The following is a 19,098-nucleotide window of genomic DNA, read 5'->3' on the forward strand; positions in this document are numbered from 1 at the left end:
AGAAGAAAATTTTGTACACTTGGAGAGGATAGCCACCAACTAACACTCAGAGTTAATTAAACTTTTGCATTGACGGTGATGTAGTAAAAAAGACAAAAATTAAATTAAAAGGGCCAAAATACAAACATGGCTGAGTGTTTAGAAAACAGAAGGTACAGAGAATCAACATATTCCTTGCACTCTTATAATGCAGGAAAGTTCTTTTTCCTCACTAGCAAAGCATTTCTTTTAATCCTCATATTTCTAGGAATAGTAGAAAATCTTATTTAAGGAGGAGGGTTAGAAGACAGTCTGGCTGGTGAGGTCTGTTTACGATTACTTTCAAACCAGTTTAAAATAAAAAGAGCTCTTACTTCTGTTGGATTGCTGTAAAAGCTGTAACAACTTCTTTGCTTTTTAATGTGGACCTAATTTTTTTTTTTTCTGGAAGGAGAGAAACAAAATCTTCCAGCTTTTGCCAACAAGGGAATGGGGAACTCAGCTTTGGAATTCCATTCCATCCTTAGTTTTGGAGTTCAGTCCTCGTAAGTATTACTGGAAGTGCTCTCTGCATTATGTTAATTCTCCCTAAAATAACCTAGGTATACTTCAGGATTTGTATTGAGGGAAAGGCATGTTATTTGTTTGGTCTGAATATGGGCTTACTTATACTTCTCCTTAAGCATTCACTGAATATCAGATCTATACGGGGCTAGATAGACCTCTTAGTCAAATTCAGTCTGGTAATTCTTAAGTTCTTGGTAAAAAGCTAGGAGTCTGGAATCTTCTAATCCACAATTCCAGTGATTTGGGTCACTTCCTGTATCACTAGGCAAGTTATTTAATGTCTGTCTGCCTAAATTTTCCTGTTATATGTCTGTTTCAGGGATAAATTTCACTTGGTTTTGGATGCAATAATGTAATATACATTACTCAAAGGAATAGGGCTGTGTTGTCTGTTTCTATCCCAGTGGGCAAAAGCGCTCACCTGCTAAAACAGAATGAATGGATAGATACTTTTCAAGTGTACTCAGCTGTCTTCCTTTTAGATCACGCTATAAGTACTGTACTTCTGCTATTTCTGACTGACATCATAGTTATGCAAAGCACTTATTTTTATAAATAGCAGATATGTATGTCATCAGAAAGGTGAATCACATTCATTCTTGATAACTGATGTCCATGGGAAAGATTCTATAGTTTGCACTCAAACAATATAGTGTTTAAGGATGAGCCTGGCTAAACTCCAAACTTCGTGGTACAATTGTTTTGGCTGTAGAGATTTGGAGAATTAATATGAATGTCCCATATTTCTGTTATGAAGTTCTGCGTGTGACTTTGAAAAAACACAAGCCATTAAAATTGTGCATGTTTTTGCCTAGGCACTTTTCTGCATGTGAATGCATTTACATAAACTAACCCAATGTCAGCTGAAAGGAGCTTAAATGATAAAAAATGTGGTTTAAAACATATTAAAAATGTTTTTATTTCCATGTTTTAGTGCCTTAGGATATATTTTCACACCAGCACTTAAAATTACACTTGCTTACTCGCATTTGTTTTTTAAATTTTATTTTACTTTGATTTAAATGTTCACATTTTTTGAATGCGAATTACAATATGGTATACAGAAATAGACTCTTTCCAGCATGGCAGCTATTAATCTCTCAATTGGTAGGGCCTATTATGTCAAGGTACTTGTTTACTATTGGAAACTAATATTTTTTTTTCTCCTCTGTACAGACAAAGGGTCTTTGTACTCGGGAATTCTTTCATAAATAACTTAGACTTTGTTAGTGATTGACCAGTAAGTAATAAGCACTATTAATAATTCAGGCTGTAATTATCTTGGCTTGCTTTTGCAGAGCCAAATACTCAAGCAGTATCAAGGAGATGCTTATTCTCTTTGCCACCACCATTTATAGAGTTGGGCTAAAAGTTGCTCCAAATGAAGCTGATTACCGGATTCCTATGATGACCTGGAGCACATGTGCTTTTACCATCCAGTGTATAGGTAAAGCATAATTTGGGTTTATTCCTTCTCATTACTTGAAAATCTTACAGTAGTTTGATTGTATAATTTTATACAATCTGATTGTATAAATAATAATAGTTCTACATAAATAAGCAATATGTAATAGTGTAACAATGTATATTATATGTAATTACATATATATTAATAGAGTGATAATCCATAATATAATATAAATAATAGGATGATTTAGTTAGATGGTAGTTTATAAAATAAGGTATGGAATGCAAACATTCATGAGTTTAATCTGAGAGAGCAGGGAGTGATCATGTTCCACGTTACTAATTGTAACATTAAGCATGTTCAATGAATATCTGCAGGCTGCCACAGATCATTGACCTGCAGGCATCTCCTACACAGCTAAATATCTAACAGCTGTGAAATAGTACTCCCTCTTATTATTTCTTTTTGTCTCTCTTCTCAAAGCATTCTCATGGAATTTGTAGAAGAAATATAGTCTTTTGTATTCTGAAATTGCTAAGCAGATACCTGGTAGAAAAAACACCCAAGAAACCAACAAACATTCTCTGGCATGAATCTCTTTTTGGAGGCAAAATAATTACCATAAAAATGATTGCATTTTGGGAGATAATGTACCTTTTTAGCAGTCAGTCTCATTTCATGTCTGTACTATACGCACAAAAAAGTTTGTGTAATAAACATGAAGCTGTAGATAAATCTCTAGTGGCTTCCAGGCAGGGAGAGAGGCAAGAGATAAGTCTGAAATGCATGCTGAAGGAATTGAGAATGTAATTGTACATCTTCATAAATATGGTTTGTCAAGTATGCCATTTTTTCTTGATGAAGCTGTTGAGGTAGAAGTGTAGTCTATCTACCTTAAGCCTATAGTGGACTTGACCCAACTGGAGTATCAAGAGTTCAAAAAGTTTTTAGGAGGCTTGGGAATATTCTGATAAGGCAGGAATAGTCAGGAAAACTGATTGCATCTTTTTAGTGTTGGGTTTTCTCAGTTTTCAAATGGGTCGGGAGAGGACTGGAAGCCACCCAGCTCTATTAACATTAATGCACTTAATGCTGTGCAGATTGTTTTCATTTGATATCTGAAAAAAAGACCTCGGTAGCTGTCAGGGATTAGTTTGCCAACAAGTGTATAAATGAAATACCTGTTACCACAGATGTGATATCAAAGCCACATGTCAGAAATAGAAAATTCAGATGCCTTACTAGGCCAAGATTATAAAACCAGAGGGACCACTGTGACAGTCTGACCTGTCCTATGCCACACCACTTCCTTGGATTCATTTTTGTTTACAAGTAGAGCAGGCTTCCATGGAATTGTAAAGCAAAACTGCATAGCTTCTAGTATGCTGCTTTTGAATCTAGTCATAGGATCCATTATTAAAACCATTTAATGAGCATGTAGCCAAGCTGTCTAGACAAGGAATCTTAGCTACCTGCATTAGTGGAGTCTCTAGAGGAGGTTCAAAGCACCATTGCCCCAGGGGATATGAATTGCTTTTATTGCCTGAAGCCAGACACTTAAAAATACAAATCTGATTTTTTCCCTTGTTTCCTCAGCAACTGCACATTATGTGTTAAACTGATGTGTGGGAGTGCCAAGTTAAAACACTTACATTTTTTTGTTAGACATGATTAAAAAAAAAAACAAAACCAAAAACCTCCAAACCAAAAAATCTCTAACAAAAAAAATTCCAAGATTTTGAAGTGTACTGATTCATATCTGAAAAGTGACTAAAGCACAAAAACATTTAAATTGATACTTTTTTACTCAATTGAGTTAATTTTGTTTCTTATTTTTATTGGCTTATTTTCTCTTCATTATCCGTCCAGAACCAATGCACTCAGGGAAGAAAGCTGAATTGTATTCAAGCTTGGGAATTCTGTTTTCAAATTATTTTTGTTAAAACTACAGTCAAATGCAGTAGTGCAAATCTTAGGGTAAGATGGCTGTATAGCATCCCTGTAAACATACCTTGATGTTTTTGAGCATTGTATAAGGGTAATGGAAAATACAACTAAATCTGTAGAATGTCTTATCATCATTCACGTGAAACAGTGTTCCTTTAAATCCCTAGTTAGCAAGATCCGAAAACCAAATGTTTTTAAAAAGCTTGTTACAACCGTTTATCTGGAAAATATTCAGCACCATGTAAGATAGATTTTTTTTTTTTTGAAGAGAATTCTCCTATCAGAATAAAGTTGAGCTTTAAAAAGAAGTACACATAGTAAGAATAAATTAATCTTGGAGTAAGTGTGTTCTAAGAGAAATGTTATGTTAGTTCCTGTAGAACAAAGCAATTTAATTTTTTCTGTGTTTAATTTTAAGAAAACCTCTTGGAAACAGAGGGCAAGCCTTTATTTGGATCTCTACAAAATAGACAGGTATGGGCAAGCAAGATATGCAATACATTTTATACAAAAAAGTTTATATATATATAAAATATAGGCACATATATAAAAACCTTACTGTTGAAGCTTCTAACGTCAAGATCATTCTCTGTTGAGGGATAGCTCTCAATGTTTAGATTGATAACATAAAGAGCATTTTGGAAGAATAATGTATTTACTTATACATGGAAGTTCATGTTAAATTCACTTATCAATGTGTCTTCTGTTTGTAGAAGTAGATATGTTTTTACAGCTTTATTTCACTATTGTATCTTTCCTTTTTTCCTGTCCAACCATTTTCTCTTGCGCTCTAGCACAGTGGCCTTAAAGCATTAGTGCAGTTTGCAGCTGCTCAGAGAACAACATCACCGCAGGTCCTGATTCAGAAACATCTAATACGTCTTCTAGGAGGTATTCTGTTCCTTTTCTTTACTACCTTTTGTGTTGCAGAAGTTTCTATTGCAAAATGGCACACACATTAACACAGCATAGAAGCAAAGGTTAGACTACTGACAACAGTGCTAACTTCAATTTATGTAATGTTGCCTGAAATCGTGGAGTATTGCTTGAAGTTAAGTCATCAATAATTCTGTTAACCCAGCCCTGTGTCACTGAAGTCCCTCAAAAATCCTCTATCACAGATAACCCAGGCCTGGAGATAGCCATCTGTAAATATTCCAGATCTGAGTAGCAATCTGTTTTGGGCAATGTTCAAAATCACTCAAATTCTGTGCTAAATGGGTACATAAAGCCACAAAACAGGTATTCCTCTCTCTTATTTGTGAGACTTCATCTCTTAAGTACTTTCAAAAGGCTGCTTGCAGCCTAGTTTGAGGTATTTTGGTCTCTGGGAGAGCTAGTTTGAAACACATTGCTATTGTCCATGTTTCTCACTGATTAGGTTAGCATGGCGACCTTTGTGAATGCCACTCTTTGACTTGCCTTCTGTTTGATAGGATTCTTAGGTGTGGTACAGGTTTTTGTATTGGGTTAGGTTGTGAGGAATCTAGTGTTGCAGCACTTAAGTACATTTGTGGACTTCATCCTTAACACTGCGTGTGCTTTATTAAAGCTGGAGAAATAAATCAAAGATTTTTATCTCAGAACTTTGAAGATATAGTCATTAAAATTGTGAGCTGGTTTGGCATGTGGAAATATGTAAACAGGTGTACAATCAATTAAATAAGTGGTAAGCAGTTAATTAAATACATACTTCCTGTGTTCAGAGACTTGGACTTTTTTTGATGAAAATGCAGAAATTATAGAAGCTTTAAAATCAGATTCTGATATTGCAGTTCAATCCAAAAGAACAAATACGTATCGTATGCATAACCGACACCTTTATTTTGTAGTTCTTCTACCAAACTTTAAAGTGGAGGACACTCCATCCCTCTTAGAAGTAGATATGTTCCACATTTTGGTAAGCAGATTTATTTTATTCTTCAGATTAGTATTTTTTTTAGCATGGATTTTTGTGTACTTTACCGTGTAGATAGTCCTGCATTATCTGTTCAATTATGTGAGTCAAATTATACGTGAGCGCTGCATACAAGCAAATGATTACATGTCTGCTATATACAAGTGTTTATGTTTATGTTCTGCTGTTCTAGCTTGCAAGTCTTTGCAGTCTCACTCTTAGTGAATTTCATGCTTGCAGTCTCACTCATCTTTTTACCACCTCTATTGCTATCAAACCTCAGAAAAACCCGGAGAAATGCACCCACTCAGATTATTTTCCTCACTTTCACTTTGTCTCAATAAGCCTCTCATAACTTCTGATTCCTTCACATTCACTCTCATTACTGTCTTTACTCTTCTTAGCCTCTTCTTTCTGTTCTTAATACAAATCTGTATTATAGTTTCTTCTACCGTTAAAAAAACCAAACAAAACCAAACAACAAAAAAGCCAACAAAACCTAAACAAGAAACCAAACCTACCAAAATAAAACCTGTTTTGCCCTGGTTTCCTTTCTAGCTAATGCTTGGTTTCGCTTCTCACTTTTTTCAGTGTGCTTCGTCTTGTGTCAAACCCCAGAAATTGAGCTTTCTAGGAATTGGACAAGCTTTCTTGGTTTAGCTCCAAACTGGCAATTACAATGGAACTATATCTGAGTTTCCCACATGCTAGAGGGATGCAAAAATGGTTAATATTTTCTAATGAGTTTTTGCTATGCTTTGTGAATTAAAACTAGCAAGATAAGTGAGCATATTTAAATTGACTGCAGAAATGAAATATAAATGTATAGTGAGAATATAATTTCTCTTACACATGTAGCTATTACCATATTTAATATTTGCTCCTTCCCTTTTACTGTAGGTGGGAGTTGTGTTATCCTTTCCGTCTTTATACTGGGAGGATGCTGTAGACTTGCAACCTTCATCAATTAGTTCAGCCTATAACCACCTCTACCTCTTCCATCTGACAACACTGGCACACATAACACAAATTGTCGTCTCTTCAGCAACAGGTAGAGGTGTATTTGGGTTGGATTATTCTGGCATTTTTACACAATTTCTTAGATAAAATGGATGGACACCATTAGTGTCTTCCAGGTATAAACTTCCGCATAATAAATGACACTTGGTGCTAGGCAGTAATAACTCTTTTCTGGTAAAAAATAAATGGCACTACATCATTTTCAGGGCATTTTATTATTTCACTTCTGTGCACGTAGCCTAAGAAAACAAAATAGTTATTGATATATTAGTACTTGTTCAAGTCAGTCATTCTGGAGTGGTAACTTTACCCTTTTCACTCATTGTAGGAGAAGCAAAACTCTGCCCAGTAACAGCACTCCGAGCTGTACGGTGACAGTTAGTACGGATTTGGGAAAAAAACTTTTCTTTACTCTTCAACGTAGTAAATACCCAGAGCTAAAATATGGAATCCTGTCAACTGATGGGATAGAATTTCACTTTTCTCTGTATTTCATACTACTGTTAAAAACTGCCATTAACCTATAGGCTTCCTAGCTACTTCCTTTTTCTTTAGCCTGATGGGAATTTTAAAATAAATAAAAAAATCCTGTAACTTAATCTATGTAGGACAATAACTTCAAAACTTCAAGGGAAAGAAGCAGTTTTTACATGAAGATGAGCAATGAGGTGGTAATCCTGATTTTTCTTTATAGCATGCAATTTTAGAAGAATATTTGTTAGGTTAAAAACAGCAAATAGAAAAGAATTAAGCAAAATAAAGTGGAAATATTTCTGTAATATAATTAAAAAAAAAAAAAGCTCAGTATATGTGAAAAAAAGAAAATTAAGTGCATTTACAGTGGGATTCATCTTTTTATGTGCAGAATCCCCTACTGCTCAATCATCTGACAACAGTGAGGAGGCACGGTCTGCACAGTCTTTCTGTAGAGAGGTTTGTCAGTACACCAGTGGGTAAGTAGCAGTTCAGTTATAGCACTGCGTTTTCCTAGAAACATGGCAATCCACAGGGATTGACCTGAACACAGAAAACAGGAAAAAAGTTATCCTTTTTGTATGGGGGGTTAGTACAATGCCTTGTGCTTACTTCCCGTACTCTTGAACACTGGAAAAAAGAAAACTGGTGAAAGGAACACTTTTAGTTAAAATAGCTACTTTGTGTGGATAACAGAGTAAATTCTTAGTCTAAGGATGAAAAAGTACCTATATCCATTCTGGAGAGAAATACAACCACTAACTATTGTAGTTATTTTTCTTTGCTTTGATTGGGTATCTCAATTATAGATGGAAGCCAGAAAGAAAGAAATGGTTCTACTATAAAAGGGGGAGAAGTGTAAAGCTAAACACAGTTGCTTATTTGTTTGAGGAGTAGTCCCCATCTTTTCAGACTTTCTTGATAGGTATAGCTACAGACTCTTGAGTACTTCAGTATCTGTGTGTGAAATATAAACTAGAAAATATGGATGCACCCTCTACGAATTCTAGTTTGATTTATGTTCACCAAGGCTGTTGCAAAGATGTGTTTCTTAAGGATTGACAATGCTACCCACTTGTCTAAAAGTTTTAGGTCTAAATTTCTAAATATTTAAAATCTGCTATTTAAATAATAGGAGTAATTTTTCTGAAGCGTGAGCTTAAAATCATAGGTGCTGTGTATTTTGGAAAATAGATCACCATACTGAGATGCTTAGGTGCAGAACTAAATGCCAAAGTTTAGGCAACCCAACTCTGCAACTTTTAGGGTTTTGATTTCTGTGTATGCATTGTCGTCTTCTAACTCTGACCTATATGTGCTTAAAAAACACAATCTGCATAATAATTTTGCAATGGTCTATGATGTTATAATACAGCTTGACAGGTTGTTCCTCAGCAGGTCCTGGTCAACATTTGTGTGAACATCCTGTTCACATAAATATGAAGTTAACCAAACTTTAAAATTTTCAGAAAACAGGGGCACTGTAAGTAAGTTAAATTTACTACGAAATTTAGACTAAATGCTCATATTGCACAAACTACAAGAATAATTACCAAGATGAGTATCATTCCAGTATTTTTTGTCAAAAATGGGATTAGTGTAGTTTTATTTTAAACAATCTGAGTGTTAATGTTTTGACTTCCATAATGAAGTATGAGGTATTAATTTTTGAATTCTGTTGGTTTTGTTGTTCCTGAAGAGTGTTTATGTTTGGGGTTTTTTTTGCATTTTTTTGAATTGTATTCAAAACACCCAACTGAATGAAAAACTTTCACCATTTCAAAAAATTGCTGGCTTTTGGTAATAAAAAACAACCAGTGTAAGAATTGATTCCTCTATGTGCGATGCTGTATTGCACAGTTTAATTCAGGTTATCTTGCGTTACCTAGAGATGGACAGCTATGTATGGGCTATTTATGTTTTACAATTCTGAAAAATATAAGTTGAGATAATTTGAAGGCTTAACGTAAGTGTTCTACGTAAAATCAGTACTCATTCCTTAGGCAAAGGGGAAGTTGGAAGTTAGGTACTAGTGGCTGTGTTTCACAGAATTTGGGGTATATCAGTGTTGCTTCTACACAGCTGCCATTCTACCAATGTTAGCCAAAATGTGGAAGTGCTAGAAGGATTTGCCCTGTGTACTACTGCAGCTCTTTCTCCTTTGTGTATTGCAGTTGTTTTAGTCAGGATATTCCAGGCGGGCTTGTGTGGGATTGTGTTAGAAAAGGCATCATGCCTTACCTTCGTTGTGCTGCTATATTTTTTCATTATTTGCTGGGAGTTTCTCCACCTGAGGAACTACTACAAGGTAAATATGAAGAAGCAAATGTACCTATATACTGACTTTGTTTACTGTTTTCTTGGAAGAATGGGATTTTTAAATGTTAACAATAACTTAACAATAGTTAATACATTAAAGTAAGACTTGGAAAGAAAAGGAAATACTAATTTGTATGGGAAGGAGCAGGCACGAGAAGCTGAGTTGTCTCAGCCTTCTTTGTATGGAAAAGAGTTACTTCTGAGTATGTGCAAATACATGAATTATCAATGATGTGTTGATAGTAAATGTCTGTGGATACAAAGGTTCTGTGATGTAAGGATAATTCTAGGGGTTGAGATTACATCATCTGAGAAATAGCCTGGAGTATATTTAAAAAAACAACCGAACCTTTCTGTGCAGTTGCTAATGTTGGTAAATGATAAAGACATAGGGATTCAGCAAAACAGAGCCAAGTAGAAATAAAGCACGTTATAAATCTTAAACCCCTTCCTTAAATGATCCTAATGCATTACGGATACTAAACCCACAAATAAATATTTTTGTCTTCTGTCAAAATGCAGTGAAGCATAGAATCATCAACTATTTGGAAAGAAGGATCAAACTTGCAATGAAGAACTGAGGCAAAATATAGCATCTTACATTGATTTATATAAACTGTGAACTAAGTTTGAATTTGATTAGGAAATACCAGTCAAAATGTCTGCACTTTGGGATATGCTATTGTCCTTACCATTAGTCTGGAGCTTTGATTCTATAGGGAGGAGTCTTCCTGGTGAATCAGCAATGCTGTTTTCTGTAGCAGAGACAATAAATGACCACCCAGCAAACTATTAAATTAGCCCAACTTTGTTGTGTGTTAGCACTGACTTGATCATAGCAAAATTTAATATTATTGCAGGCCAAAAGGATAGCAAAAAAGCTAAAATGCATTAAGTACAGAAATCTGCTGCACTAACTTGTTACGTATTATGCAGTGAAATAGAATTTAAGCAAAGAATTCTGTTATTACAGTGACTTATGCATGACTTAAAAATTACTTTAGTAATATATGTCAAATTTGTTAAACCTAAAGCAGATCCTCGGCTAATGCAAATTATTATAGCTCTGATTAAGTCAGTGGAATTGCATCCAATTTTACTATCTAGGAGCTATGCTGAAGCTGTAAGGTACATATTATTCAATGGAAAATGGATCAGGAGATTTTTAGTTTTGAGTGAATTACTCAGCATTGCTGAAACACTTTAACAGTTGCTCATGTTTTCTTGTTGGGGTTTTTTTTGCAGTTTCTGAAGAAGGGCAATTCAAGGCACTTTGTAGTTACCTCTCTCTACCTACCAATTTGTTCCTGCTTTTCCAGGAATATTGGGACACAGTAAATCCACTGCTTCAAAGGTACTAGTTGGGACTGGGCAGGCCATGTTTTTCTGTTGTGATGGTCCTATGGGAATTCTGAATCAAATTTGTTAATAAGCGATTGAGCTCAAATTCATACTAGAGTTCTAAACATTTGGTTAATGTGCAGTATACTGAATCTCTGAAAACATAAAACATTCTATATTTTATGGTAATTCAAACATTAAACAATTATAGTTAAAGGGACTAATTCTTGCAGACCTACATGAAATCAGTCATGGAGAAAGAAGTTGTCATAAACCTTTGCTTGCATGGTATGCCACTTACTGTTTATTGGCCTATTTTTAATCTGTCTACAGCACAAGTGCTGATTACACGAGCTATAAAATGAGAATATGGAAAATTATGTAGCTGGCAGGGTGAGGCTTTCTACTATTTCTTCTCTGGACTTCCAAAATAGACTGATGAATGTTTCAGTTAGTTAAAAGGTACTATTTGAGTATTATGTACGTTGCAATCCAGTGGTAAAGAAATAATTGGTAAAATTCTCCATTCAAAAACACAAGTTAAAATAAACAGACACACACCACCCCACACACCACCCCCCCGCCACTAATTCTGAGAAGAATCCTGCTATATTGTGTTGGAGAATGTCTCTGTGTATTTAATGTGCCTGTTTGAACACTTGGTTGCATTAATTACTATTCCTGGGTCTTGGCAAAAATCTCTGGCTCACGCTAGTTTTTTCTGGTGGGTTTTGCGGGGGGGTGTGGGGTTTTTTTTAGGTATGGGGTTTTTTTGTTCGGTTGGGGTTTTTCACATCTCTGTTCTGTTTTGTTGTCTAGATTCCTTCAATTTAGGGACATTTGGAGCTGTTGACTCCAACTTACAGTCCATGTAGCTGATGTAAACAATACCCTACATACCATTTTGCTATATTTAATTGCATTTGTAGTATATATAATCACTTGGAAATTCATAGCGTTTTCAGAAGTAAATTATTAAATAAGTTTGTCTTATATGTGCCTACATGTTTGCTCAAAACTGTAATGGTGCTTATAACAGAAGACAGAGGATAGGTGCTTGTGAACATTAGAAAATGATCACTAGAGGCAGGGCTATCAAATCCATCACAGTGCTCCCAGTCAAAAAAAAAAAAAAAAAAAAGGTGTCAAGTAGGAGGCTACATATTTAACGTAATAGTAACAGTTGTCAAATCATCCTGCAAGTTCCCATATGTTTTTTGAAAGAATCTTATTTCAGAAGACTAAATTTGATGGTTGTTGCGAAATGTGTTAAATGAAGCTTACTAGATTGACCATCTGCTACAGTTCTCTCTCTTCCTTCTCTTCCTTTTTTGTAGAAATAACATAAAAGATATCTTAGACATACCAATACCTCTGTTTCGTAACTTGCCAATATTTACTGTTGTTTTGGTAGACACATTTGGCTATTCTAAGCAAGCATACAACATGCAATAAAGCATGGTAAAATAACCATTGGGTGTTGGTTATTAAATAAAAACATTAAATATTTTCCTAGTAGCATCTATGCTATCTTCTTATGCTGTGGCTTTCAGCAGATACATTCCAAAAGGAGCTGTGGATTGTAATGCACTTTGAGAACTTGAATATGTCTGAAGACTGATTGCATTTTTGGACTTTGTGTTAACTCTGTGTTTTCATGTTCATGTTGATTAAGTTTAATGTTGTTGTTTTTCACATAGGTTTTTCTCTTGTTTACAAACTTAAATTCTTTTCCTGAAGCAAAACTGTAAAGAATAGCTGGTTTTCCTCATGAAGTTTTAACTAGAACTATCAATGCTTTATCTGTGCTCTGTGTTTGCTTATTGCTTACTAGTTTAGTTTAGTGATCCTAAATGTATATTATTATCAAACACTATCATCTGCAAATGTTTGTTTGAAATAGGTGGTGTGCTGACCCAGTGGTGTTGAGTTGTTTGAAGGGTAAAAGCATTGCAATAAGGTGAGTTTGTTCTTGTTGTCACTGTTGTTTTTTCTTCTGTTTTTTGACTTTAAACTGTTGAAACAATGGTTGTTGTGGGCAAGTTAGAGTGCTTGTATTTTCTTCCTCCTGCTCTACTACCAAACGTACTTTTCTCTTTCAATGGCTGTGTGTTTTTCCTCATGCAGTGACTCTTCATTGAGAATGTACAACATTGTTAGACAAGTTACCTAGCTTACTCTAGGAAAAAACAAAAGCTAACTGAAAGACGAAAAGCATTCATACAAGTAGGTTACATGTGAAATTTAATTTCATCACCTTTGCTGTAATAGAGAAATGCTGAAGCTCCCATATGGCGCCTCTCACTTGGGCTTCTAGGACTGAAGAACTGCTCTAGAACTGCAGAAGTTTGCAGAAAGGACTGAAAGCTTAGCAGGAATTTATAGCTGTCTATTCTGTTCTTTGCTGCAATCTTTATGTTCTCATAATAGTTCTTTTTCACTTACCCAGGTATCCTAGGAAAAGAAATAGTTTAATAGAGCTTCCTGAAGACTATAGCTGCCTTCTGAACCAAGCCTCTCAGTTTAGGTAAGATGTGACCTATGTAGCTGTTTTCCTAGATGTTTTGTCGCTTTTAGTCTCTTTTGTATTCTTGCAGCTACTGTAACTGGTGTTTGAAACTATGTACAGAAATTATTTTGTGGAAGTGAAGGCACTGTTATGGTTATACTGGCCAATATTAGCACATGTTCGTTTTAAATCTGAAACACAACAGCTTACTAAATGAAATCACTTGTGTTTGATAGGGTAGCATATAAAATTATTATAGCTTAATCTGCAGGTCATCTCTCACCAGTGCAATGTGTGTTTGGTTTGGCTGTAAGCATGAAAATTATTTTTGCACTGGACACAACAAGCCCAGAAGGTTGGCACTGTTTTATGCCAGGAAGAGTGAATCATAGGATAATTCAGGTTAGAAGGCACTTCAGCAGATCATCTAGTCTAACCTCCTGCTCAAGGATATATCTTGCAGAAAAAAATATTTCAAGCAATGTAAAAACATAGCCAAAGGAGGCAGATATGTGAAATATGATTATGACATAGTATCTCTAAAGTTTTTGTTTGTTTGTGGTTTGGGGGGGTGGAGAGCTGTTGTTTCTTTAAGGAACATTATACATTCTTAACATTTCTTTTAAAGTTTTGACTCCTGCAGTAACATTCTGGTTATACTTCTTTTAGATGTCCGCGGTCTTCTGATGATGAACAAAAACATCCAGTATTGTGTTTATTCTGTGGGGCTATGTTGTGTTCCCAGAATACTTGCTGTCAGGAACTGGTGAATGGGGAGGAGTTGGGAGCCTGTACTTCTCATGCGCTTCAGTGTGGAGCTGGAGTCTGTATGTTTCTCAAGTAAGTAGCTAGCCAGAATTTAATGTGTTAAAGAGTAAAGGGAAATATTTGAATGTCAGATTTGCAACATAGTCAAGGCACTTGATTCTTTTTGTGTGAGATGAAGAAACATTGTTTTGACCAAAGACATAGATCACCAAAAAGTTAAGAACCTACTAGGAGTTGTCTTGTATTTTAAATGTAGCTATTTTTTCCTTAAGAATCAGGGAATGCAGAGTTGTCCTCATTGAAGGTAAAACGAGGGGCTGCTTATATCCTGCTCCCTACTTGGATGAATATGGAGAAACAGATCCAGGTCTGAAGTAAGTAAATGTTTGACTTTCTACATTTCCATTTTGGTATCTCTTTCTTTCTTACACCCATTAGACAACATGTTCTTCCTCCTAGCATGTACAGCACTGTAATATTGTTTCACTTTAAATTCCTGCTGGTGGTTTCCAGTCATGAATGGGTCATTCATAATAGAAAAATACACATTTTTCAGTAATGTTAAACTGTCTTACTTTTCTCAATAATATCTTTTATGCTTTTCATCGGAAATATTCAAAGACTGTCATCTTGGAAAGGGCAGTCATTGCTTGTCACATGTAGAAATCTTTCATTTCCAGTAGACTTGTTGGAATTGGTTTTCATACAAGTATTTAATATTTTCTGGCTATTGTTAATAGTGTTAATGCTAGACTATTAATGGAACAGCTTGTCAGTTGCTATTCTGATATGCTTATTGGGTATTCTCCTTTTTTCTTCTATGAAGAAGAGGCAATCCCCTGCACTTATGTCGGGAGCGTTACCGGAAGCTCCATCTGCTATGGCAGCAACACTGCATCATAGAGGAGATTGCCAGGAGCCAAGAAACGAATCAGATCTTCTTTGGATTCAACTGGCAGCTGCTCTGAGTCTCTTGATTTTTTAGTGAAAACTCTTACCTTTGGCAGTCCTTTGGAAAGGAAAAGGAGGGTGGCAGTAAATAATCTACTGTCAAGTGGATTCTGTAGTTCAGACACAATTGTTGGGATTCTCTAGGTTGGATGTATTAGTGATACATTGAAACAAAATCTCATGTCATCTGTTTTGTTCTTTTTTTCTTTTTTCTCCCAAAAGGGAAAACCACATTATATAATTATTAGTGAACATTCAGGTCCAGAAATATTTCTCCTTTTTTGAGAAGTTGTAATTACCTCACATGTTTTGATGAGGACAGCTTCCCAAATGCTGTGCTTCAGGGCACATACCACATTTCTGTCTCTTCCATGCCTTGAGAATATACCTAAATGGTGTTGCTATGGAAAAGCCTCCTTTACTCTCTTCCTGGGTTCCTTTCCCAAGCTTGGTGAAGCTTTTAAATAAGTCAAGGTCTGTGGCATTATATTGGAGTGGAAATGGTGCCAAGCCTTTTTAATAATCTGTAGCGACAGGTACAGCAAACATTAAGTTGTACAGAAAAAGCCTGCATTCAGCTATATCCTGGGATTTAATGAAGAGTTTTCCTTAATGAACTCTTTAAAGGAGAAGTGTAGGATCGAAAGTGCATGGGGGAATTACCATCTTGCTTGTTGCATCAAAAAATAAAGTCTGTGCTTTTCGCCTTGCCAGAACTGCACTTTATCTAAGGAATTTGTCCTCTATTAACGTTGTATATCATAAGAGGTCTAGGGCTACACCGTTTGGCTAGGTTGTGGTTAGTTTTACTTCTTATAGTTTGTCTTCTGAGATTTTCCCCAAGAACCAAACATGAAAATGCTTGCAGGTAGTTGTAGTGTAGCTCTGCAACTTATACAAGAGCCAGAGACTTCAGTAAAGTAGAAGACCTTCAAAGCTATCACTGGACTAAAATCCAGGCCCAAAAGCAGCAAGTTTTAGGATCAGAAGTAAGTTTGTTTGCCCGTATTTGGGGAATTCTCCACTCTTCCATCCTCTGTCACTACTGTTTGGAGCCCTGCCTGCATAAATGAAATTGTGTTGTGGGGGCCATGTTCAGTGGTTCAGTGCTAGTTAGAGCAGAAAAGGGAAGAAAAGGTGGCTATGTCTGTCTCTTTGCCCTTCAGTAGTTAATAGCACATTGTGATTGAACTCTCTCTCACTGATATGTGATTGTGCTTCAGTTCTAAATGTTTGTTGTTCTGTGTTCTGAATTTGCACCATAATATACATGAGAGAATTTGTAATGTGATGGGTAAAAATGCTTTCCCAGGAAATCCCATTTCTATATGAAAGTTTGAAGTTGTCAGTACTCTAAATTTCCCCACCCCTTTGCTATTTGGATTCTTTTGTGTCATTTTAATAAGGCTTGCAAGGGGAGGTTTTCAAATTAATGTCTAAGGGTGTGGTTTTTTTATGATTTCTTTTTGGTTCTTTTTTTCTCCTGCTGATTGTATGAGAGACAGTAGAATCACAGATAATTATTTAGATTTAAATACCATTGTTCTCCTAGGTTTTTAAAGTTTTTAGAGTACGTATGAGTGCACTGAACAGCACCATAACTCGTCTAAAAATGGAATACCAATGAACTCAAATACTGTTCTGATTTCAAATACTCTTTTATAACTTTTGCTATAATCTTTCCCTGGTGATATAAATAGTTGGCTTTGGTATATTTTTCAAGTATTCTGTTTCTTGCAATTAAGACCATTTTCCTTATTTTGATTTTTTCAAATTTTAAATCTGAATATGAAACTCTTTAAAGACAAACATTAATTCTGTTAGTCTTCTCTAAAATGTACTTGAAACACATATTGAATTTAAAAGAACAGTTGTCACAAAAAGCATGCACTGACGATTCCAAGGTCATCAAAACACCTCTTGCCATCAAAAATATTGGATTAAGACTAGCAAATGTATGCCTCGTTGATACCAAAACTGTATTCACTTACTGTTTCCCTCTGATATTTATCTATTCATTTATCAAAAACCTTTCAGTTACCTTGCACTTCACCGATACAAAAATTCCATTACCAAATATACAGTAAGATCACTTTATTTTGTTTTCTGTCTGAACTGTAGTATGTAAGGACAGGTGCTGGTCTGAACAGCTGAGCTCATGTTTAAAGCTCTAGAAAACTCTTTGTAGCTGAAGAAGTGGGAGAGGAAAGTTGCATCTTTCTGTACATTTGCACATACTAATTTAGCAAATGGGCTCCCATATCATTCACTGACAAGCGTGGTCATCTTTCATTTCATAAATTACTATGCAGTTTTGTTCACTGTGAGTATAATCTGTATTTAGTGATCGCAAGATGCTTATGCCACTGATTTCTGTTCCATCCAAGCTGACAGAAGAAGTTATTTGATAATGCACATATTGGTATCTTTAATTGCAAAAATGTAAATTTGAAACTTGTATAATGTTCTTGTGCTTTTGAAATAAAATATCTTGTATATGTATATTTAAAAAAGGAAATAAAGTAACTTCTCATAGATTATTCAATTTTTATTTGGAGGTGTTTTGACACTTCATAGTTCATTTTACAAGAGCATTATAGCAGGGTCTGTCAGTATGGAAAAGGGGAAGAGTTAGTAAATGGCTGGTAAATAATACCAGTTATCCTTGTAGTCTGTATTATCATTGTACCAGTTAGTCATGGTGGCACGCTTTTTCTCATTTAAAGACATATTCTACTTGAAACTTATCCTAGTATTTTACAGATGCAAATTCCTGCAGTGTCTACCTCAATTTGCGAGAGAAGTCCTAAGTACAGAATTTAATATTTAGATGTCCTTAAACTGATTAGTTGAGTGATTCTGGTTTTGCAGCTTCTCAAAGAACTGGCTGATACTTAACCTCTAGAAAGGGAAAGTTTGTGGTGTTGGTCTAATGTGCTGTGTGATACATATTTTTTTTTTTAAAAAGTGTTTTATTACAGAGCTAAGCAAACAGCCAAGAAATCTTTTTACATAGAAACAGCCAGTACTTCTTGCCCCCTTTTATGTTACAAACTGCTGGCTATCATCGCTTTCGGACTGCTTTGTTGTAGCTTTGGACACCATTAAGCCTCCAGAGTCTGGGTGTTAATGGTGTTGCTCTCTATTCTTAGTAAAGCAAATTTGTTTAAGAACTAATTCCTAGAAAGGTAAAAGGTAAAGGTAGGTAGATTAATGTCTATTAGCAAAAATGTTCTGAAGAACGTTAGAACAAGAAGCCCATTCATTAGGGGAAAAAAAAGGAAAAAAGCCACAGCACCTTTTCTTGTGTAGTAAGAATCTCAAGGTGCAATGTACAAATGTACAAAATTCTGTTGAGGAGGATTTTGGCCATCATGTGCTTTGCTTTGTGGTTGAAATCCACTTTATTTTCTAGACAATATCCTTGAATAATCTAGTTGTAAACTAGTCAGATTTGCGATACAACATCTAAGTGTTACTTAAGTAATAGGTTAAAAGAATCTGATGGGATCTTCAAAGATACTTTCTTCAAAAATGAAAGTTGTTTCATTTCTGTGGCACAATCTCTTTTATTTGTTTTTATCTGTTTTGCAGGTAGGCTAAATCTGGGGTTTAATACAGAGAACAAATGGATAGTAATGAAAATCCACTCCTATACAAGTCTCTCAAACCCAGTTATTTCTAATCCTAGCTACATTTCTCTAAACTTACGGTGTGGTCAAAAGCCTAGATGAAAAAGAAGCTGTGGAAAGGAAATGTGCATTGAAGGAGAGTGAACTGAAATTCAAAGGGATTTTATATGTGATTTCATGTAATGGTGAGTAAGAGGAGACAAGGTATAAAGTTAAACATGAAATAGTAAAACCGGACCTGAGTATTCTTTTTGTTTCTGCATGGCTATTGTTCCTGAGATCAGTG

General features: G+C 35.3%; 1 protein-coding gene across 5 annotated transcripts in view; it reads left to right on the plus strand.

Moving 5' to 3' along the window:
- The window catches only part of UBR1 (ubiquitin protein ligase E3 component n-recognin 1), a 74,110-nt gene extending 56,395 nt beyond the window's left edge, over positions 1–17,715 (plus strand). For all 5 annotated transcript variants that reach the window (XM_049825907.1, XM_049825909.1, XM_049825908.1 and 2 more), the window contains exons 34-47: positions 431–524; positions 1,845–1,993; positions 4,320–4,375; positions 4,696–4,792; positions 5,734–5,801; positions 6,699–6,849; positions 7,684–7,771; positions 9,467–9,600; positions 10,857–10,965; positions 12,856–12,912; positions 13,402–13,479; positions 14,131–14,301; positions 14,502–14,603; positions 15,056–17,715. In XM_049825907.1, the coding sequence (XP_049681864.1) occupies positions 431–524; positions 1,845–1,993; positions 4,320–4,375; positions 4,696–4,792; positions 5,734–5,801; positions 6,699–6,849; positions 7,684–7,771; positions 9,467–9,600; positions 10,857–10,965; positions 12,856–12,912; positions 13,402–13,479; positions 14,131–14,301; positions 14,502–14,603; positions 15,056–15,197 (1,496 nt within the window). In that variant the 3' untranslated portion in view covers positions 15,198–17,715. The remainder of the gene's footprint in view (positions 1–430; positions 525–1,844; positions 1,994–4,319; positions 4,376–4,695; positions 4,793–5,733; positions 5,802–6,698; positions 6,850–7,683; positions 7,772–9,466; positions 9,601–10,856; positions 10,966–12,855; positions 12,913–13,401; positions 13,480–14,130; positions 14,302–14,501; positions 14,604–15,055) is intronic.
- Positions 17,716–19,098: the final 1,383 nt, after the last annotated feature.

Source organism: Accipiter gentilis, chromosome 22 (genome assembly GCF_929443795.1).
Source record: "Accipiter gentilis chromosome 22, bAccGen1.1, whole genome shotgun sequence".
Taxonomy (NCBI): domain Eukaryota; kingdom Metazoa; phylum Chordata; class Aves; order Accipitriformes; family Accipitridae; genus Astur; species Astur gentilis.